This window comes from Mauremys reevesii, linkage group 9, assembly GCF_016161935.1.
Source record: "Mauremys reevesii isolate NIE-2019 linkage group 9, ASM1616193v1, whole genome shotgun sequence".
NCBI classification, from domain to species: Eukaryota; Metazoa; Chordata; order Testudines; family Geoemydidae; genus Mauremys; species Mauremys reevesii.
The window spans coordinates 53,826,474-53,850,523 of record NC_052631.1 but is presented as its reverse complement, the minus strand read 5'-3'; the positions used below and the strand labels follow the sequence as shown (position 1 = coordinate 53,850,523).

The 24,050-nt window shown below is 46.7% G+C and overlaps 1 protein-coding gene across 6 annotated transcripts in view; it reads right to left on the bottom strand.

Annotated features, from left to right (window-relative positions):
- The window catches only part of RAB6B (RAB6B, member RAS oncogene family), a 143,022-nt gene that overhangs the window by 33,207 nt on the left and 85,765 nt on the right, over positions 1-24,050 (bottom strand). For all 6 annotated transcript variants that reach the window (XM_039488625.1, XM_039488621.1, XM_039488622.1 and 3 more), the window contains exons 3-4: positions 7,102-7,155; positions 3,254-3,359 (exon numbers count right to left, since the gene is read on the bottom strand). In XM_039488625.1, coding sequence (XP_039344559.1) covers positions 3,254-3,359; positions 7,102-7,155 — 160 coding nt within the window. The remainder of the gene's footprint in view (positions 1-3,253; positions 3,360-7,101; positions 7,156-24,050) is intronic.

Here is a 24,050-nt window from a genome sequence, read left to right as displayed (position 1 = left end):
TCGAGGTGGTGTTGATTAGTGACCATGCTGAGGGAAAAAGCATCATTTAAGTTTTTGAAGTCAAATCCTAATAAGGAAAAGTGTAAGGAGCATCAATTCTGGCAAATAAAATGTAAAAATGTAACAAGGCAGGGCAAGAAGGAATTTGAGAAGCAGCTTGCTAAACTAACAGGCAGTGGGGGCACTAGCACTCAAGGAAGACAAGGCCTTTGCAGAGAAGCTAAATTAATTCTTTGCATTTGTCTTCACTGCAGAGGATGTGAGGGAGATTCCCACATCAGAGCTATTCTTTTTGGACAACAGAGCTGAAGTATTGTCCCAGACATTCATCAGTATAAGAGTTTTTAGAACAGACTGATAAACTAAACAGTAATGAGTTGTCAGGACCAGATGGTATTCACCCAAGAGTTCTGAAGGAACTCAGATATGAAATTCAGAACTACTAACTGTGGTATGTAATCTATCACTTAAATCAGCTTCTGTATCAGATGACTGGAAGGTAACTAATGTAAAGCCGAGTTTTGAAAAGGGCTCCAGAGGAGATTCTCACAATTACAGGACAGCGAGCCTGACTTCAGTACCAGTCAAATTGGTAGAAACTCTAGTAAAGAACAAAATCATCACACACACAGAGAAACACAATCTGTTAGGGAAGAGTCAACACGGCTTTTGTAAAGGGAAATCATGCCTCCCCAATCTATTAGAATTCTTTGAGGGAGTCACCAAGCATGTGGAGAAGGGTGATCCAGTCAATATAGTATACTTGGGCTTTCAGAAAACCTTTGACAAGGTCCCTCACCAAAGGCTCCTAAGGAAACTAAGTAGCCATGGGATAAGAGGGAAGGTCCTCTCATGGGTCAGTAACTGGTTAAAATACAGGAAACAACAGGTAGGAATAAATGGTCAATTTTCACAATGGAGAGAGGTGAACAGGAGGGTTCCCCAAGGATCTTTCCTGGGACCTGTGCTGTTCAACCCATTCATTAATGATCTGGAAAAGGGGGTGAAGTGGCAAGGTTTGCACGTGATACAAAATTATTCCAAGACAAGTCCAAAGCAGACTGTGAGGTGTTACAGAGGGATCTCACAAAATGGGGTGACTGGGCGACAAAATGGCCAAAGAAATTCAGCACAGATAAGTGCAAAATAATGCACGTTGGAAAACAATCCCTCTATACGTGTACAATGATGGGTTCTAAATTAGCTGTTACCACCCAAGAAAGATCTTGGAATCATTGTGGATAGTTCTCTGAAAACTTCCATTTAGTGCACAGCAGTGGTCAAAAAAGCTTACGGTATGTTAGGAATTATTAGGAAAGAGATAGAAAATAAGACTGAAAATAGCATTATGTCACTATATAAAGTCATGATGAGCACACATCTTGAATACTGTGTCCGGTTCTGATCGCCCCATCTCAAAAAGAACACAGTGGAACTGGAAAAGGTTCAGAGAAGGACACAAAGATGAACAGGGGTATAGAGTATCAGAGGGGTAACCGTGTTAGTCTGGATCTGTAAAAGCAGCAAAGAGTCTTTTGGCACCTTACAGACTAACAGACGTTTTGGAACATCAGCTTTCGTGGGTGAATACCCACTTCTTCGGATGCAAGCAGTGGTATAGAACAGCTTCCATACAAGGAGAGACAAAAAAGATTAGGGCTGTTCAGCTTAGAAAAGAGACAACTAAGCCAGAATATGGTAGAAGTCTATAAAATGCCAAACAGTGGGGGCAAAGTGAATACAGAAGTGTTATTTACTCTTTCCCACAATTCAAAAATCAGGAATTATCAATGAACATAATTCAAACAAGAGAAAGTACTTTTTCACACAACATACAGTCAATCTGTGGAGCTCATTGCCATGGGATGTTGTGAAGGCCAAAAGTATAACTGGGTTCAAAAAAGAATTGAATAAGTTCATGAAGGACAGGTCCACCAATGGCTATTAGCCAGGATGGTCAGGGATGTAACCCCATGCTTGACTGCCAGCAGCCAGGAGTGGAAGACGGGGTGGATTGTTCCATAATTACCCTGTTCTGTACACTCCTCCTGAAGCTCTGGTATGGGCCATTTTGGAGAAAGGATACTAGGCAAGATGGATCATGGTTTGATCCAGTGTGGCAGCTCTTATGAGTCCAGTTCCATTTTACAGTGCCCCTTGGTTCCTTGTCCTGTACCTACTATCTCCCTTGTTCTGTGTTATGTCTGTGGTATAAATACACAGTTCCAGACTCATTAACCAATTGTTTAATTAAGTGTAACAAAAGCACTGAATCAAGCCAGTTCCATAGCCTGCCCAATGCTCTGCCCTGCACGAGACCTATGGCAGCCAGCCAAGTTCTGCTGCATAGCCAGCGGGGACGGGCACTCCTGGCCACTGGCCTTGGAACAAGGAATGTCCTTGGGTCACCTTCAAGTACAGTCTGTCCCCCAACCAGTGTTCATGAGCTCTGGAGAGGGGAGTAGCCAGTGCTGTTCACTATGAGAACATGCCCTCTGATTCACTATACACTACACTCACTACGCACTGACATAGGGACTCTGTGGGGGGAAGATGAGGGTCCTCCTGTGTCTAAACCAGTAAAACCTTGTGTTCATACAGCGCCTAGCTCCAAGGAATAGAAATAACAGTAAAGAAGAGTGGTTACACGAGATCCCTGGGGATGAATTCTCTACCTCCCCGCACCTCGTGCAGGCCTGCACCCCTCTGCCAAGCACTCCCACTACAGCTCCGGTTGCACTTTTCAGCCACTTTACACTGATGGCCAAGACACCCCCAGCTGGACTCTGAGAGCCTTTGGGACCAGCTCCCAGACCCGCAGTGCCATCTCAGCTGCCCTAACAGGCCATCTCTGGTTGGTGTGGCAGCCCCCTGGAGTCTGTCATAAGAGGCACAATTTAGAGCACCTCAGGAACCAGGGGAATGCAAAGCTGATGATAAGCCACATTCGCCATCCATCACCCCCTCAGGTCCTGCGCTGAGCAGAGCTTGGCCATATCTGAGCTGTAGGAGACCTTGTATGTATCTGAGGTTCTAGACAACTTTGATTTCCCTCTTGTCTGCACTTGCCCCTCCCCACTGCACAGCATTTTTTGCAGCACATCATGCTTTGGAACTGATTGCAGCTCACTGCCCTGCATTTCTGCCTTCCTAAATGGTGGTCCACATCCGTGCTGGGTAGCAGCAGAGTAGCATCTGCCATTCCAGCACCAAGCATGGGCACACGGACATTGGGACGGAAAGCACGACTCACTTGTGATATCATAGACAACCACGGCCACTGTGGAGTCACGAATGTAGCTGGGGATCAGGCTTCGGAACCTCTCCTGGCCCGCCGTGTCCCAGAGCTGCAATCGGACCTGCCGGGGTGGGGCAGATGAGAGACAAACAATTAGCAGGAGAAACAAGAAGAAAGGAGGATTTGGGTGGTGAAGGCGGAAGGGAAGAACAGGAGAGGTGGTTAGGGTGGAGTTTTCTAAAGAGCCCAAGGGAGATCGGTGCCAATGAGACACAGGCTGCTAACTTCCACAGGTTGCGTTGAAACTCCCAGCCTCAGACAACAGTTTTGCGACTCTATTCATCTATCTTTAACATTCCCTTTGGCGTTCCATTTGGAAATATTGCAGTTCTCATTTCCTGTCCTAGTCTGTTGGGAGGTGTTGCTGGGTGCTGTTAAGTGGCTGCCATGTTCCATCCCAGAAGGAGCTACATTTCAAGTGTGGGTGAAGTCCAAACTTTGTTAAGTTGTTTGGAGCGATGAAAGGGCATGGTATAGAAATAGGAGCCATTACAGGAGTGTGAATAGAGGCATAAGGGATTTTTCGATTTGCTGGCAATTTTGGGGAAAAAATTAGTTTCAAGTTGACCCGAAAATGAATTTTTCAAAATTTTGGCAAATCGAAAAGTTAAAAAAAAAGAAATGTTTGTTATGGGTTGAACAAAATGCCAAGCATTCTTTAAAACATTTTAAAAATAAAACATTGAAGGACGTTTCATAACAAGGTCATTTTGAATAAAAAAATCAAATTGTTTCATTTCAAAACATTCTAACCAAAATGTTTGGTCTTTTTCAGGTTTTTGGGCTGGGGGAGGGTTTTGACACAAATGATTTGGCAGAAATGACAAAAATCTGCAAAATGTTTGAGTGTCTCCAAATCTGCATTTTTTTTCCAGTTGAAAATTTTTCATCCAGCTCTCCTCAGCTGGCGAAGCAGTGAGAGAGAGTACAGGACTGAAGGAACATGGAAATGGAATAACTATACATGTTTCAGTACTAGATTGACAACCCTGGTGAGTGTTCTCCTTTTCCCCACAGAGCTGTTACAGCCCAGGCAGTGGCAGCGCAAGCCTCCCCACACTATCCCAGCTGTGTGCCTCAAACCTACTTGGGAAGGGCCTGCCCTAGGGTTCAAAGAGGAGTTCGGTCTCCCTGCCTATGAAGTTTGTTGCCCTAGCAGCAAAGGCCATATCTACACAGCCTGCGCCAGCGAACCTCCCAGCCCGAGTCGACAGATTCAGGCCTGTGCTACAGATGGTGGTGTGGACATAGCAGCTTGGGCCAGACCCTGGGCTCAGAAGCTGAGGCAGAGGTTAGCCCAAGCTCCAGCTTGAGCCACAACTTCAAAGTGCTGTCTCCACAGCTAGGTTAAGCAAGGTAACATGAGGCTTGCAGACGCGAGGACTGGGAGGCTTGCTGTCATGGCTGTGTAAACATAGCCAAAGAGGTCAACTAGTGCTGATCATGAGAGTGCTTTGGAGAACATCAGTCCACTGGGAACTGGAGTGAAGCCACCAACTCCGGTCACCCAGGCCAAATGGGTCACGGCCAACCTGGGATGGATTTCTACTGGCGCACAAAAGGCTCCATAGCCAATTAATAATCCAATAACTAATCTAGACTGAGACTTCCAAAAGAATTTAAGGGAGTTAGGCACCACATTCCCCACCGAACATCAACTCCCTCAGGCCCCATTGAAAATTCCAGCCCCTCTCTCCTATGGAACAACTCCTCTGACTAAAGGAAAATGCGGCTGTAGGGGGAATCCCAGGTCACAGCTGGCATCCAATTGTCGAGAAGTGAGATGGAGGTTGAACACATAAAGGCTGATTCTCCTTGGCCAGCGTTGGAGTCCACTGGTGAAAGGATGCATATGAAAACCTGAACCTGAAAGAGAGGTGCAAACTGGGAATTAAGTGTGCGTACTGAGTTGCCTATCACCCCTGGAAACCTGATTTCAAATCTTAGATCACTAAAAGACATGAGTTTGGTGGGCCCCAGCCTAGTCCCTATTTGTTCAGCTCCCCTACCCCCACCATCCAATGATTCTCAGTCCTTGCTCCGGCCTAGTATTACAGGCCAGGACCTTGGTGCACTGGCAGAGCTGTGTTAGGGGGAGCTTGTTCAGCGCCAACTTGAATTCTAATGACTCAGTCCTGTGAGGTTAGTCCCTCACGTTCATGAGCACTGTGTCTACCCACACCATTGCAAAGGCCTAAGACTATGATGTTTTTAAAGAATTGTGGGAGCTGAATTGTCTTCACCCTCCAACTCTTATGTCGGAGACAAATTCCCTTTGAAGGAATGTAGCCATGCCTTCCTGTAGTCACTCCTCCACTCTGACTGCGGCTGAGCTGTGGATTTCATCAGAATGACTGGAATGCTGTTTGAAATAGAACTGGCCCATTAAACCCAAGACAGATGTCTCTGAGTGCATTAACACTGTGACAGTAGTGAGAGGCTGTTTATGGATGAAGCTGTAGCATCTCTCTCATTACATTTCACTTCCATTTCTCTCATTCCCTTGTACAAAATTTCCCCCCCAAATCAATAAATCAAAAACTTGAAACAGATTTCCTTCTAGTGCCATTTTCTGTAAGATCTGTGAGCTGGCAGAATACAGGGGATGGCTGACCAGTGAGGATAACCTCTTGCCCTTGTCCAGCAAAACTGAGGAGCCAGGGCATTTCTTCCCACCTCCTCAGGGCTCAACCGTGCCTTGAAAGCACTGATCTGCACTAGTAGTCCCACCCCACAGGTTGCACAGGGAGGCACTGCACATGCCCCTCACCAGCACAACCGTTCCCTTTCCCCAGCCCATTTGGGGTGAGTTGTGGTGCTAGCTACATGTGGTCATTGCTCTCCAGTGGCAGAAAGGCCTGCATGGGAGTTAGAAGAGAGAGTGGCCTACGTGGCCATGGACTGCAAGTACTGGATGGGTGGGTGTGGAGGTGCATCACCCCAAGGGGAGGGTCAAGAGGGAATGGAGACCCAATCTCCCTCAGCGCTCCCAGGAATGCGCACACTGCCCCATGTCCCTGCCCAGAGCAGCCAGCCAGCATGGAAGAGAGGAAGCAGGGCCATCTAATCACCTCTCTCCTCCCCCTGTGTGGCAATTTGTACCCCTGGCACCTCATGGAGGGAGCTGCCCTTGCTTCCCCCTATATGAGGGCTGTGATTGTTCCAAGCACTTTCATGGGGTGTGATGCATGTATATGTGTGGGGTGAGAACTCTGTCCACACAAGATCAGGGCTTCCATGGGGTGGAGGGGAGCAGAAGGGCGGTGGAGATGGGGGTCTCTAGGCTCTATGTGCAGGGCTGGGACAGAGTTGGCTGTTGTGTCAAAGTTCCCTCCTTTGGGGTGTTTGGTGTAAGTGAGTCAATTGACTGCACTCCTTCAGGGCTTTGGTACTTTGAGGTCAGTCCTTGGTGGAAATGTTCAACCTTCACCCCAACCCAACTGTCCCTCTCTGCTCAAGGGAGGCGACAACTGTCATTCTGGTATGCAGCCATCCTTGCACCCCACTACCAGCGAGGTGACTTCTGAAAGTGGTCAGCAGCGAAGCCACATGGGGGAAGTTACTGTGCATGGAGGCAGGGGAAGGGGATTTTAGTCCCCTTAAATATCCAAACTGTGGGTGAAGCGATCTGTGAAAGTCAAACATTGGCAGCACGAAGAGAAAGAGAGGGGCCCAGCTGGGGTATTTGCTGGGGTAGGTTTTGACAGCATAGAAGGGATTATAGCTAGTGGCTCCCTCTTCCACAGGGTCTGCACAGAACTTCTTTTGGCATAGTCAGTGGTTCAGCAGCGTCTGCCACTTACTGTCCGATCTTCCAAGTACATGGTTTTTGATAAGAAGTCAATTCCGATTGTAGCCTGTAAGAGAGGGAGACAGGAAATGAGAGAACATAAGAATGGTCATACTGCGTTAGACCAAAGGTCCATCTAGCCCAGTATCCTGTCTTCCAACAGTGGCCAATGCCAGGTGCCCCAGAGGGAATGAACACACCAGGTGATCATCAAGTGATCCATCCCGTTGCCCATTCCCAGCTTCTGGTAAACAGAGGCTAGGAACACCATCCCTGTCCCTCCTGGCTAATAGCCATTGATGGACCTATCTTCCATGAACTTATCCAGTTCTTTTTTTAACCCTATTATAGTCTTGGCCTTCACAACATCCTCTGGCAAGGAGTTCCACAGGTTGACCACGTGTTGTGTGAAAAAATACTTCCTTTTGTTTGTTTTCAACCTGCTGCCTATTAATTTCATTTGGTGACCCCTAGTTCTTGTGTATGAGAAGCAGTAAATAACACTTCCTTATTTACTTTCTTCACACCAGACATGATTTTATAGACCTCTATCATATCCCCCCTTAGTCGTCTCTTTTCCAGGCTGAAAAGTCCCAGTCATATGGAAGCTGTTCCATACCTCTAATCATTTTTGTTGCCCTTTTCTGAACCTTTTCCAATTCCAATACATCTTTTTTTGAGATGGGGCAACACATCTGCATGCAATATTCAAAATGTGAGTAAGCCGTGGATTTATATAGAGGCAATATGATATTTTCTGTCTTATTATCTATCCCTTTCTTAATGAGTCCCAACATTCTATTCGCTTTTTTTGACTGCTGCTGCACATTGAGTGGCTGTTTTAAGAGAACAATCCACAATGACTCCAAGATCTCTTTCTTGAGTGGTAACAGCTAATTTAGACACCATCATTTTATATGTACAGTTGGGATTATATTTTTCAATGTGCATTACTCTGCATTTAGCAATATTGAATTTCATCTGCCATTTTATTTCCCAGTCACCTAGTTTTGTGAGATCACTTAATAAGTTTTCACAGTCTACTTTGTACTTAACTATTTTAAGTAGTTTTGTATCATCTGCAAATTTTGCCACCTCACTGTTTACCCCTTTTTCCAGATCATTTATGAACATGTTGAACAAGATTGGTCATATTGGGCTGCATTAGTGGGAGCATTGTCAGCAGATTGAGGGAAATGATTATTCCGCTCTATTCGGCACCGGTGAGGCCACATCTGGAGTATTGTGTCCAGTTTTGCCCCGCCAGAAAGGATGTGGACAAATTGAAGAGAATGCAGTGGAGGGCAAGAAAAATGATCAGGGGGCTGGGGCACATGACTTACGAAGAGAGGCTGAGGGAACTGGGCTTGTTTAGTCTGCAGAACAGAAGAGTGGAGGGGGGATTTGATAGCAGCTTTCAACTACCTGAAGGGGGGTTCCAAAGAGAATGGAGCTCAGCTTTTTCTCCGTGGTGGCATATGACAGAACAAGGAACAATTATCTCAAGTTGCAGTGAGAGAGGTCTAGGTTGGATATTAGGAAACACTATTTCGCTAGGAGGGTGGTGAAGCACTGGAATGGGTTACCTAGGGAGGTGGTGGAATCTCCTTCCTTAGAGGTTTTTAAGGTCAGGCTTGACAAAGCCCTGGCTGGGATGATTTAGTTAGTGTTGGTCCTGCTTTTGAGCAGGGGGCTGGACTAGTTGACCTCCTGAGGTCTCTTCCAACCCTAATCTTCTATGAGTCTATGGCCCCAGTACACACCCCTGGGGTCACCACTGTTTACCTCTCTTACCAATTCTGAAAACTGATTATTTATTTCTACTCTTTGTTTTCTCTCTCTTATCCAGTTACCAATCCATGAGAGGGCCTTTCCTTTTATCCATAACAGCTTACTTTGCTTAACAGCCTTTGGTGAGGGACCTTGGAGTACTGTCATGGATGGATATAAACTGTTCAGGAAGGATAGGCAGGGCAGAAAAGGTGGGGGAGTTGCATTGTATGTAAGAGAGCAGTATGACTGCTCAGAGCTCCAGTATGAAACTGCAGAAAAACCTGAGAGTCTCTGGATTAAATTTAGAAGTATGAACAACAAGGGTGATGTCGTGGTGGGAGTCTGCTACAGACCACTAGACCAGGGGGATGAGGTGGACGAGGCTTTCTTCCAGCAACTAACAGAAGTTGCTAGATCACAGGCCCTGGTTCTCATGGGTGACTTTAATCACCCTGATATCTGCTGGGAGAGCAATACAGCAGTGCACAGACAATCCAGGAAGTTTCTGGGAAGTGTAGGGGACAATTTCCTGGTGCAAGTGCTGGAGGAACCAACTAGGGGAAAAGCTCTTCTTGACCTGCTGCTCACAAACAGGGAAGAAATAGTAGAGGAAGCAATAGTGGATGGGAACCTGGGAGGCAGTGACCATGAGATGGTCGAGTTCAGGATCCTGATACAAGGAAGAAAGGAGAGCAGTAGAACAGAGACCCTGGACTTCAGAAAAGCAGACTTCGACTCCCTCAGGGAAGTGATGGGCAAGGTCCCCTGGGAGAATAACATGAGGGGGAAAGGAGTCGAGGAAAGCTGGTTGTATTTTAAAGAATCCTTATTGAGATTGCAGGAACAAACCATCCTGATGTGTAGGAAGAAAAGTAAATATGGCAGGCGACCAGCCTGGCTTAACAGTGAAATCCTTGCTCGTCTTAAACACAAAAAAACCGCTTACAAGAAGTGGAAGATTGGACAAATAACCAGGGAGGAGTATAAAAGTATTGCTCAGGCATGCAGCAGTGAAATTAGGAAGGTCAAATCACACTTGGAGTTGCAGCTAGCCGGAGATGTTAGGAGTAACAAGAAGGGTTTCTTCAGGTATGTTAGCAACAAGAAGAAAGTCAAGGAAAGTGTGGGCCCCTTGCTGAATGAGGGAGGGAACCTAGTGACAGAGGATGTGGAGAAAGCTAGTGTACTCAATGCTTTTTTTGCCTCTGTCTTCACAGACAAGGTCAGCTCCCAGACAGCTGCACTCTGCAGCACGGTATGGGGAGGAGGTGACCAGCTCTCTGTGGAGAAAGAAGTAGTTCAGGACTATTTAGAAAAGCTGGACGAGCACAAGTCCATGGGGCTGGATGCGCTGCATCCGAGGGTGCTAAAGGAGTTGGCCAATGAGATTGCAGAGCCATTGGCCATTATCTTTGAAAAATCATGGCGATCGGGGGAGGTTCCGGATGACTGGAAAAAAGCTAATGTAGTGCCCATCTTTAAAAAAGGGAAGAAGGAAGATCCAGGGAACTACAGGCCAGTCAGTCTCACCTCAGTCCCTGGAAAAATCATGGAACAGGTCCTCAAGGAATCAATTCTGAACCACTTAAAGGAGGGGAAAGTGATCAGGAACAGTCAGCATGGATTCACCAAGGGCAAGTCATGCCTGACTAACCTAATTGCCTTCTATGATGAGATAACCGGCTCTGTGGATGAGGGGAAAGCAGTGGATGTGCTATTTCTGGACTTTAGCAAAGCTTTTGATACAGTCTCCCACGGTATTCTTGCCAGCAAGTTAAAGAAGTCTGGGCTGGATGAACGGACAGTAAGGTGGATAGAAAACTGGCTAGATGGTCGGGCTCAACGGGTAGTGATCAATGGTTCCATGTCTAGTTGGCAGCCGGTATCAAGTGGAGTGCCCCAAGGGTCGGTGCTGGGGCTGGTTTTGTTCAATATCTTCATTAATGATCTGGAGGATGGTGTGGACTGCACCCTTAGCAAGTTTGCAGATGACACTAAACTGGGAGGAGTGGTTGATACGCTGGAGGGTAGGGATAGGATACAGAGGGACCTAGACAAATTAGAGGATTGGGCCAAAAGAAATATGATGAGGTTCAACAAGGACAAGTGCAGAGTCCTGCATTTAGGACGGAAGAATCCCATGCACTTCTATAGACTAGGGACCGAATGGCTGGGCAGCAGTTCTGCAGAAAAGGACCTAGGGGTTACGGTGGACAAAAAGCTGAATATGAGTCAACAGTGTGCCCTTGTTGCCAAGAAGGCTAATGGCATTTTGGGTTGTATAAGTAGGGGCATTTCCAGCAGATCAAGGGATGTGATCATTCCCCTCTATTCAGCACTGGTGAGGCCTCATTTGGAGTACTGTGTCCAGTTTTGGGCCCCACACTACAAGAAGGATGTGGAAAAACTGGAAAGAGTCCAGCGGAGGGCAACAAAAATGATTAGGGGGCTGGAGCACATGACTTACGAGGAGAGGCTGAGGGAACTGAGATTGTTTAGCCTGCAGAAGAGAAGAATGAGGGGGGATTTGATAGCTGCTTTCAACTACCTGAAAGGGGGTTCCAAAGAGGATGGATCTAGACTGTTCTCAGTGGTAGAAGATGACAGAACAAGGAGTAATGGTCTCAAGTTGCAGAGGGGGAGGTTTAGGTTGGACATTAGGAAAAACATTTTCACTAGTAGGGTGGTGAAGCACTGGAATGGGTTACCTAGGGAGGTGGTGGAATCTCCTTCCTTAGAGGTTTTTAAAGTCAGGCTTGACAAAGCCCTGGCTGGGATGATTTAGTTGGGTTTGATCCTGCTTTGAGCAGGGGGTTGGACTAGATGATCTCCTGAGGTCCCTTCCAACCCTGAGATTCTATGATTCTATGACTTTCTGAAAATCTAAGTACATTGTCCACATGCTTGTTGACCCCCACCTCAAAGAGTTCCAGTAGATTGATGAGGCATGGTTTCCCTTTATAAAAATCATGTTGACTCTTCCCCAAGAAATTATGTTCATCTATGTATCTGACAATTTTGTTCTTTATTATAGTTTCAACCAGTTTGCCCAATACTGAGGTCAGCCTTACCGGCCTGTAATTCCTGGAGTCACCTCTGGAGCCCTTTTTAAAAATTAGTGTCACATTAGCTATCCTACAGTCATTTGGTACGGAAGATTATTTAAATGATAGCTTACAAACTACAGTTAGTAGTTCTGCAATTTCACATTTGAGTTCCTTCAGAACTATACAGCAAACAGGAAAACATCAAAAAAGAGCTCTCCAACCTAGAGACTCTCATCAATAACCAAACTTCCATACAAACGGACTTCACTAAAATAAGACCCTACCTGGAAAAAGGCCACAATATAGCTCCACCCATCCACCCCTGCAACATCCCCAATCTATCCAGCCTCTCCCACCTCTCAGACTCCCCTTCTATCTCCACCCTCTCAACATGCCACACCCCACTCTGGTGCATCATACAGCCTACTTCTGCTCTGCTATGCCCACCAACATGATACAGACCTCTGCAGCGATACACAGTTATACTCCCACACTCAGCACAAGAAGAAGACCAACACCAAAAACTCTCCTGACTCTCCTGAAGGTCCCCCTGACCCTGGACTCATGATACTGAATGCCCACATGAATGCTTCAGGACCAAAATGTTTCAACATCATAGGAAAGAAACCTGAGCATAACGCACAGCCAACCAAAGCAATGCAAACATGCCATCCACAACCTCAGAAACCATCCTGACATTATAATCAAAATCAATCATGCTGAGGTCTGAGGTCCTGTCATCAACCAAAGGAGAGGAAAAAGGTAGGAAAACCTCCAAATCACTACCAAACCAATACCAAAGGCCATCAGACACACTACAAACCTCACTGAGACACTCCACCATCTACACTAAACACTCCACAAACAACAGGACCCACTAACACATACCCAACGTTATTCTATACCCTTAGAACTATCCACAAACTAAGATCTCCCTACCGCCCATATTCTCACCCCATCATCCCTCATCTTGGATCTCTGACTGTCTGTCTCTGATCTCATCACTGACTTACTGACACTCACTGGATACCACTCCTCCCAGATCCTCTCCTGTGACACCACTGATTTCTGACCTCAATGCATTGGTCCTGTGACCCACCCACCAATCCCTGACCACACCACCACATTTCACACTCAAACACACCACACACACCCACATGGATGGACTATCTCTTACACACATACACACACACTGATGGGAACAGCTCTGTGAAACAGTGCTGAGCAATGTGCCAACATCCTCACTTTTAATTTAAACAAAATATATACACACACATATGGCATTCAAATTTAATGACAATATATATCCCAGGCAATTGGCACCCTATATTATACCACAATATATGCCAATATTTTGCTGCTTCCTCTTCCCCTTCTCTCTTCTTCCTGTCTACATTGATGACATCTCTCCATCGCTACCACATGGACTTCATCATATTAGAACTCCAGAAACATCCACCATGCTTCCAACAGCCCCACCCTCCATCAACCTCAGCCATCTACACGGGAGGTCCACTTCCTACCACACGCTGGTGGTCCAGGTCACATTAACACACCACCCTATACCGAGTGGTGGTCATTAACACCACTACCTACCGAACCCCCTCCCCATTCCATCACACCCACCATTTCCAGCTTCCATCCCATCACACCCACACCACAAGATCCACAACCCCCACTCAGCAGGACAAAAGACCAACAACACTTAGTCCCAGAGACCAAGAATTAGACAACAACCACCCCCCAATCATGGAAATACAATCAACAGGAGCCAGAAGAAACAGAGTACCCAGAAGCCTCCTACAACAAGAAAAAGAAAGAACAGAACAAAACTCCACTGGCCAACCACATACCCACTCAAGCTCCCCAGCCACCTCCCCTCCCCAGCATCAACAGGATCTACAATCATCAGGGACAATGATCCCACACTTTCACAGGGCCAGGCTGGCCCAGGCACAGACCGGCCCGCCAACCCACACACAACCTCCCTGCCAGCCTGAAGCACATTCCAGCCACTGCACACGCACCATAACAAAACCAACCAACCAATGCAACAAACATGCCACCTAACTGCCTCTGCAATCCACACACACAACACCATCACACACCATCCATCATCAGCCACACTCCATCACCATCACGGTCACCCACACCTGCCAATGTAAAATATGTAATATATGCCATGCAATGCCCCCTCTGCTATGTACATACCAAACCAACTGGGGTCTCTAAAAAAAAGGATAAAATACACACAGACAGACATACAATAGGAATATACAAAAAAAAGAGAACACTTCACAGACCACTCCCCTCTCCACACACAGATTTTAAGTTGGGTGGCCTCCCTCAAAAAAAAAAAAACAGAGACCAGAGACTCCAGAGAGAGCTCCAAAGCAATGGTAAATTTAACATTTACACCATCAGTTTAGGACTAAAACAAAGACTGTGGGCAGAACCAGTTACAGAACCAGTCCTCCTCCTCCTGGTTTTCACACTCAGCTGCTGGAACCCCCATCCATCCTCTGATCTAACCTAACCTATCTCTAGCCTGCTTCTGCTTCTTGCTATATTACACACACACCCCTGGAAATCCACTGCTTGCATCCGAAAAGAAGGTATTATCACTAAAGCAGCTCATGCTGCAAAACATCTGTTAGTCTATAAGGTGCCACAGGATTCTTTGCTGCTTCTACAGAACCAGACTAACACGGCTACCCCTCTGATACTTCAGAACTCTTGGGTGAATACCATCTACTCTTGGTGATTTATTACTGTTTAGTTTATCAGTTGGTTCCAAAACCTCCTCTAATGATACCTCAGTCTGGGACAGTTCCTCAGATTTATCATCTAAAAAGAATGGCTCAGGTTTGGGAATCTCTCTCACATCTTCAGCTGTGAAGACCAATGCAAAGAATTCATTTATTTTCTCTGCAATGGCCTTATCATCCTTGAGAGCTCCTTTAACATCTCGATCGTCCAGTGGCCTCATTGGTTGTTTAGCAAGCTTCCTGCTTCTGACGTACGTACAAAAAAATTTTTTTGCTATCACTTTTTGAGTCTTTGGCTAGCTGTTCCTCAAATTCTTTTTTGGCCTTCCTAATTATATTTTGACACTTCATTTGCCAGTGTTTATGCTCCTTTCTAGTTCCCTCATTAGGATTTAACTTTCACTTTTGGCACTGTACCTTTTAATTTCTGTTTAACTAACTTCCTCATTTTTGTGTACTCCCCCTTTCTGAAATTAAATGCTATGGTGTTGGACTGCTATGATGTTTCCCCTCTCACAGGAATGTTAAATTTAATTATATTATGGTCACTATTACCAAGCGGTCCAGCTATATTCACCTCTTGGACCTAATCCTATGCTCCATTTAGGACTAATTCAAGAATTGCCTATCCTTTTGTGGGTTCCAGGACTAGCTGCTCCAAGAAGCAATCATTTAGGGTGTCAAGAAACTTTACCTCTGCATCCCATCCTGAGGTGACAGGTATCCAGTCAATATGGGGATAGTTGAAATCCCTCAGTATTATTGAGTTTTTTATTTTTATAGCCTCTCTAATCTCCCTGAGCATTTCACAGTCACTATCACCATCCTGGTCAGGTGATTGGTAATATAGCCCTACTGCTATATTCTTATTCTTAGAGCGTGTAATTACTATCCATAGAGATTCTATGGAACAGTTTGGTTCATTTAAGATTTTTACTTCATTCGATTCTACGCTTTCTTTCACATATAGTGGCACTCCCCCACCAGCATGACCTGTTCTATCCTTCCAATATATTTTGTACTCTGGTATTTACTGTGTCCCATTGATTATCCTCATTCCACCAAGTTTCAGTGATGCCTATTATATCAATATCCTAATTTAATACGAGGCACTCTAGTTCACCCATCTTATTATTTAGACGTCTAGCATTTGTATATAAGCACTTTTTAGCTGTCTGTCATTATATGATGTAATTGAATGGGACTCTTTCATTTGACTGTTTCTCATCAGAGGCGCATCAAAGGTCACTATGGGGCAAAGTCAAACTGTCCAAACTTTAAATTACAGTATGTGCAGCAAAAGGGGCTCTTGCATCAAGTCTTGCTTGAGCAAGGCAGTAAGTATTCAGCAACCCTCCCAATTCCCCCACCTCTTTGCTATTTGCCTCCTTTCCCATGCCCAGCCAATGAACTGCAGAGTAAAGCTGGCTGGGAAAGTTTTCCTGTCCTACCAAAGTTTTGAGATTTCAATTTTTTTTCCCATTTCAAATCAAGAGAAAAAGGTGAAACCCTGAAAATGTTCACAAACTGAAAAGCTGTTTTTTTTCTGTTTGGGTCAATTAAAATGTTTTGTTTACACTTTTATCAGTTTTAATTTTCCTCTGCTTAAATTTCAAAACAAAAATTCATTTTGAAAACAGGAAAACAGATTTTTTTCATCAATTTTTAAACTTTTTAAAAAGATTTTGAATCAAGAAATTCACTGAAAAAGACCCTTCCCCTATGAAGTTATGTTTTTGATGAATTGGCATTTTCTGACGAAAAAATATTCCCAGAATTTTCCAGAATGGGTGTCTTTACATGTCACAACATGGGAACAACAACAATTCCTGGAACATTACGGAGTGATGGAGTTGTCAGCAGGGTGTATCAAAAAATCTAGGCTCCAAATCTGCTATTGATAAAGGGTGGGCAGACTGGTGTGCCTGACGGGTACCTCACTGAAGTAATTGAATTAAAGCTAGGTTGCAAAATCAAAGTGCCTAAAGTAGGCAAGGGATGTCTAAAATGGGTATGTAGGTGTCTAAATACAGGGTTACGTTCACAACTGTAGGCCCCCACATTTGAAAATCTGGCCCTCGGTGAATGGCACCAAATAAAGTGGCCCCTATTGTGAAGAACTCACACTATGAAGGCACAAAAGGACACAGTTCTATACAGAAAACGCCCATATGGCAGTATCGCATACATACAGTAGATGGGGAAGGGCGAACAGACAAACTTCCTCTAATTCACCGTTGTGAACTGCACTCTATATCTGGCTGAATAAATGACACAAGACTGAATCTAAATCCTGATCACAGAAAGCTCTTTCCCCGTTAAAATTCAAACCATTTGACAATAGCCAGTTCCAATTAGTTTCCTGACCCTGTCTCCCAGGTCTGGGCCCACTTCCTTTGACACAAAAGCCTTCCCACCACAACTGTACAAGTGCTGGTGTTGGATTGAAAACGTTCCCGTGTATAGTGCGTGGATGATGGCAAAGCAGGGGCGCCAGAACAGGGGTAAGGGGTAGAGAAGAGGGAGCAGGGGACAGGGTCTTCAGGGGAAGAGGAAGCTCAGGAGTGGGGCCTCGGGTGAAGGGTAGCGTGACCCGGTGTCCGGTTTTCGACCGGAACACCCAGTCAGAGAGAGACCCTGGCGACTCCAGTCAGTACCACCGTGGTGCTAAGGCAGGCTAGTCCCTACCTGTCCTGGCTGGCACCACGCTGTGCCCTGGAAGCGGCCAGCAGGTTCAGATTCTAGGCAGCGGGGCCGCAGTGCTCTGTGCGCTGCCCCCACCCAGAGCACCCAGAGCTGAGGGGGGGTAGTGCCTGTGGGCAAGAGTGGTGCATGAAGCCTCCTGGCCCCCCGCCTAGGACTTGGACCTGCTGTCCGCTTCCAGGGTGCACGCAACATGGTGCCAGGACAGCCAGGCAGCCTGCCTTAGCACCCCTGCTGTGCCACGGACTGGGAGCCGACAGAGGTAAGCCTCTGTCCCAACACCGAGCCCCAACCCCCTGCCCCCGCCCTGAGCCCCCCCCCCCGAAACCCAGAGCACCCTCCTGCACCCCAAAACTCTCATCCCTGGCCCCACCCCAGTGCCCGCACCCCCAGCCCAGAGCCCTCACCCCCTCCCACATCCCAACCCCCTGTCCCAGCCCAGAGCCCCTCCCAAACCTTGATCCCCTCATCCCTGGCCCCACCCCAGAGCCAGCACCGCAGCCACCCCCTCCTGCATCCCAAACTTTTCATCCCTGGCCCCACCCCAGTGCCTGCACCCCCAGCCCAAAGCTTTCAACCCCTCCTGCACTGCAACCCCCTGCCCCGGCCCAGAGCCCCCTCCCATACCCTGAGCCCTTCATTTCTGGCCCCACCCCAGAGCTCGCACCCCCAGCTACAGCCCTTACCCCTCCTGCACCCCAACTGCCTCCCCCAGCCCAGTGGAAATGGGTTAGGGCGGGGGAGAGTGAGCCACCAAGGGAGAAAAAATGTAGTGACTGGGGGGGCAGGGACCGGGTGTTTGGTTTTGTGTGACTAGATAGTTGGCAATCCTAGTGAAGGGTTGGTATGAGGGCAGGGCCTCGGGGGCGAAACTGGACAGGAAGAGGCAAGGTGTGGGTGAAGCAGGTGCAGGAAGAGGTGGAATGGGGGTGGAGTGGGCATAGGAAGAGGTGGAGTGAGGGCAGGGCCTGGGGATGAGGGGAGTTGAGCAGCCCCCGGGGAAAGGAGGAAACTGGTGTCTGTGATTCTGAGCCCCTTGATTGCTCCTCCTCCCCTTTAAATGCTTGACAGGGGGCGAAGTGGGATTTAAGAGATAAAAGCAATGGAGACAGTCAAGAGATTAGCTGGATATCTGACCAGCGGCCCCTCCCCCGCCCCGCTGGGAGGCTAGTAACCTAGTTTCAATGCTCTGAAGCTCAGAGGCACTTAAATATACATCACTTAAGCACTGCTGCTGACTTGAGAACAAAGGGGATGGGGGTGGAGAGGCAGGGATGGGGATGAGGAGAGCTGGACAAAGCAATTATATCCCTCCAACATGCTGATGTGGTGGAGAAGGGAGAGAAGGGGTGAGAGAGAAGGCTGGAGAGAGGCAGTGACAAGCCAGCAGAAAGAGGAACACTAGACCCGTCCCTTGGACACTACTGCTGCTGAGGAGTGCAGAGCACGAGGCATTGGAAGATGGCGTGAAAGGAGAGGGAACGAGATCAGAGTGATGCACATGAGTCAGAAGGAGGACCCAAGTCTGGGGATAGCCAGAGGACACATTAGGTGTCAATGCCCATTGCCAGACAGCCCTGAATACCTAGAAGGCTGGTGTTGCAAAGTGCAGTCCCCTTAAGGGATCGTTCCTGTGGCTCGAGGCTCCTAGGAGATGGAACATGTTATGCTGAGGGATGGGCACTTCGACTTAATGAACTGTTTTTAAAACTATGCATACTACAGAGCATTACAAATGGGAGTCATGTGAGCACGGCTAACCCACTTGTGGTGGAACAGAGAAGCAGACCAACAGGAACCTGTGCATTAAGGATTGTGGGCAGGCTGCCCCTCACCCACGCTCTTCAAATGGAGCGGTCAGCCCATTCCTCTAGTGTTTGGAAACATTGGAATAGACTGTGCCTAATCTCTTCCCTGGCAGAGTTGGGGAGTGCCATTTATCAGGAGGCAGATTCAGTTGACTCACTAGAAGGCTGCAGTCGCCCCATCCTAGATAGAAATGTAGGGCTGGAAGATGCCTCAAGAGGTCATCTAGTCCCTCCCCCCATCTGAGGCAGGATTAAGGATATCTAGAGCCTCCCTGACAGGTAATAGCCATAGCTGCAACCAGCCTCCATCAGCGAGCCCTGCTTTAGCACATCTGTAGTTTTTGGTTTGAAGATTCAGGCCCTTAGAATGGGAAACACTCATGCAAACCTAAACAATGCTGTTGTCATGATTTATGCCGCCCCTCAAACCATGATTATACCTTCTCATATGGATGAGGCAGTCTAGGAGAGCATGAATCCTGTAAGCCAGTATAAATAGTTTTACACTGGATGCTTTCCTTTAGAAGAAATCAGAATGAGTTGTGATGTATTTATGCACAAATACAGAATGAGAACTGGCTAGGCAGCAGCACTGCTAAGAAGGATCTGGGAGTTGTGGTGGATCACAACCTTGACATGAGTCAACCATGTGAAGCTGTTGCAAAAAAAGCGAATGCAATTTTAAGTTGCATTAACAGAGGCATAGCATGCAAGTCATGGGAGGTGATAGTACTGCTCTACTCAGCGCTGGTTAGGCCTCTGCTTGAGTACTGTGTCCAATTTTGGTCACCAATGCATAGAAAGGATGTGAAGAAACTGGAAAAGATCCAGAGGCGAGCAACAAAGATGATCAAAGGGATGGAATGCAAGCCATATGGGCAAAGTCTGAAGGAATGGGGTATGTTTAGTTTGGAAAAGAGGAGATGAAGGGGGGACCTGATCGTGGTCTTCAAATACTTCAAAGGCTGCCATAAAAAATATAGAGAAAAGTTGTTCTCTCTTGCCACAGAGGCAGGACAAGATGCAATGGGTTCAAACTACAGCATAGCAGATTTAGATTAAATCTCAGGAAAATCTTCCCAACTGTAAGAACAGTAGGGCAATGGGACAGACAACTAGGGAGATTGTGGAAGCTCCTTCACTGGAGGTTTTCAAAAGGAGGCTGGATAATCACCTGTCTTGGATGGTTTAGACCCAACAAATCCTGCATCTTGGCAGGGAGTTAGACTAGATGACCCTTGCAGTCCCTTCTAACTGTATGGGTCTATGATCGGAGTGCTTGTCACAGAGCTCAGCAAACAGTCCCCACAAGCCATGTGTCTAGACTGGTACTAGGTCTGTTGGGTTGGGCCATTTTGTGATAGCACTCCCCCTCTGAGAATCAAGCTGGGCACCCAAATATCATTAGCTGATTTTGAAAAGAGAGGCCTTCCTGTGTTTGTTAGTATCAGTGAATGTGATTTACCAGCTGGCATTAAAGAGAACTGGCATCCATGTGGCCAGCCCCACTTTGACAACTGCTGTCACTGATAGAAACAGGTCAGTTAACATGGACGATGTCTGCTGCCCAGCCCGAGCATAAGAGCTCGAGAGTCTTGCCCACATGCTCGGGGTTCAGCTGATCACCATATTTGGGGTCGGGAAGGAATTTTCCTCCAGGGTAGATTGGCAGTGCCCTGGAGGTTTTTCGCCTTCCTCCGCAGCATGGGGCAGGGGTCACTTGCTGGAGGATTATCTGCTACTTGAAGTCTTTAAATCAGGATTTGGGGACTTCAACAGCTGAGTCAAGGGAGAGAATTATTTCATGAGTGGGTGTGTCAGCTTTTGTGGCCTGCATCTTGCGGGAGGTCAGACTAGATGATCATAATGGTCCCTTCTGATCTTAAATTCTATGATTCTATAATTCTATGATAAGAGTCCACAGCCACAGAAATGCAAGCTCTCGTATGACAAGTACAAGACTGAATGAGAAGTCCAGATCCATCAGTTCAGGCCTGGCTGCAGCAGCTGTAATCATCTGAGTGCAAGGCACCAAAAAAGAAACAACAGAAGAATAGTGTGTGAAATGGGGAACTTTAGGTAATTTGACCATTTGCTAAACCTTAGAGAAAATGTTCCTTCCCCTTGTCCTACATTCTGATGGCCACGGCTCTACAATCACCTACTGCAGGGAGGCAGGACGTGAACAGTATGGGGCTGCAGCCAGCCAATCACAGAAGCTGGAATTTAGAAAGGAGCCTAAGGGCTTATCTACATGGGGACATTCAGGAATGTTAATCCAAATTAACTGTTTAAGTGGATTAGTTGAACCTCGTTAAATCCTAGTGTGAACACTCTAATTCAGAATTAAAGTGGCCTGAAGTTGATTTAGCTTAATTCACATCCAAAGTAAACTAAACTAAATCGAATTAAGGCCTCTTTAATTCTGAATCAGAGCACCCACCCAGGGGTTTAATGCAGTTTTACAAATCCACTTTAAATTCACATGGTTCATCAATTTGGAATCATAGAATATCTGGGTTGGAAGGGACCTCAGGAGATCATCTAGTCCAATCCCCTGCTCAAAGCAGGACCAATACCCACCTAATTCATCCCAGCCAGGGCTTCGTCAAGCCTGACCTTAAAAACCTCTAAGGAAGGAGATTCCACCACCTCCCTCGGTAACCCATTCCAGTGCTTCACCACCCTCCTACTGAAAAAGTTTTTCCTAATATCCAACCTAAACCTCCCCCACTGAAACTTGAGACCATTACTCTTTGTTCTGTCATCTGCTACCACTGAGAACAGTCTAGATCCATCCTCTTTGGAACCCTCTTTCAGGTATTTGAAAGCAGCTATCAAATCACATCCGCCAACTCCTTTAGCACCCTCATTGGACTTGTGCTCATCCAGCTTTTCTAAATAGTCCTGAACCACTTCTTTCTTCACAGAGGGCTGGTCACTTCCTCCCCATGCTGTGCTGCCCAGTACAGTAGTCTGGGAGCTGACCTTATTCATGAAAACAGAGGCAAAAAAGCATTGAGTACATTAGCTTTTTCCACATCCTCTGTCTTTAGGTTGTCTCCCTCATTTAGTAAGGGGCCCACATTTTCCTTGATTTTCTTCTTATTGCTAACATATCTGAAGGAACCCTTCTTGTTACTCTTAACATCCCTTGCTAGCTGCAACTCCAAGTGTGATTTGGCCTTCCTGATTTCATTCCTGCATGCCTGAGCAATATTTTTATACTCCTCCCTGGTCATTTGTCCAATCTTCCACTTTTTGTAAGCTTATTTTTTGTGTTTAAGATCAGCAAGGATTTCACTGTTAAGCCAGGATGGTCGCCTGCCATATTTACTATTCTTTCTACACATCAGGATGGTTTGTTCCTGCAACCTCAACAAGGATTCTTTAAAATACAGCCAGCTCTCCTCCTCATGTTATTCTCCCAGGGGATCCTGTTGATCAGTTCCCTGAGGGAGTCAAAGTCTGCTTTTCTGAAGTCAAGGGTCCTTATTCTGCTGCTCTCTTTTCTTCCTTGTGTCAGGATCCTGAACTCAACCATCTCATGGTCACTGCCTCCCAGGTTTCCATCCACTTTTGCTTCCCTTACTAATTCTTCCCAGTTTGTAAGGAGCAGCAGGTCAAGAAGAGCTCTGCCCCTAGTTGGTTCCTCCAGCACTTGCACCAGGAAAAACTTCCTTGATTGTCTGTGCACCACTGTATTGCTCTCCCAGCAGATATCAGGGTGATTGAAGTCTCCCATGAGAACCTCGGCCTGTGATCTAGTAACTTCTGTTAGTTGCCGGAAGAAAGCCTCGTCCACCTCATCCCCTTGGTCTGGTGGTCTATAGCAGATTCCCATCACGACATCATCCTTGTTGCTCACACTTCTAAACTTAATCCAGAGACTCTCAGGTTTTTCTGAAGTTTCATACCGGAGTTCTGAGCAGTCATACTGCTCTCTTACATACAGTGCAACTCCTCCACCTTTTCTGCCCTGCCTGTACTTCCTGAACAGTTTATATCCATCCATGACAGTACTCCAGTCATGTGAGTTATCCCACAAAGTCTCTGTTATTCCAAACACATCATAATTCCTTGACTGTGCCAGGACTTCCAGTTCTCTCTGCTTGTTTCCCAGGTTTCTTGCATTTGTGTATAGGCACTTAAGATAACTTGCTGATTGTCCCACTTTCTCAGTATGAGGCAGGAGTCCTCCCCTCCTGCTCTCTCCTGCTGGTGCTTCCTCCCAGTATCCCATTTCCCCACTTACTTCAGGGCTTTGGTCTCCTTCCCCCGGTGAACCTAGTTTAAAGCCCTTCTCACTAGGTTAGCCAGCCTGCTTGCAAAGATGCTCTTCCCTCTCTTTGTTAGGTGGAGCTGGTCTCTGCCTAGCACTCCTCCTTCTTGGAACACCATCCCATGGTCAAAGAATCCAAAGAGCAGCGAACAGCAGAGGCTAACAGAGGGAGTTTGCCTGGGATCTGTCTGCGAGGAGGTACGCTAAGTGCTGCTTTAGGGGGCCTGTGTTGGTGAGTATCTGAGTGTCTGTTGTGGGGACAGTTTGTCAGTTTGACCATGTGCTTGATTGTTTGAAAAGTGTGAATTGGGAGTGCTTTGTTCCAGGTGGGCCTTGAGTGGGCCTGACTGTTATAAAAAGGCAGTCAGCAGCGAACCAGCTGAGTGGTGAACAGTGGAGGCTAACAGAGGGAGTTTGCCTGGGGAGGGTGCACTGAGGCTTTCATCTTGCAGGCTTTTCTGAGTAGTTACTGCAACAGCTGAGGAAGCTCTTAGAAGGAAGGAAATATGGATGCTGAGCGTTCAGCTGTTGTTACCTGCACAGGATGTGCCATGTTTGTCTTTCTTCCACAGGACAGAAAT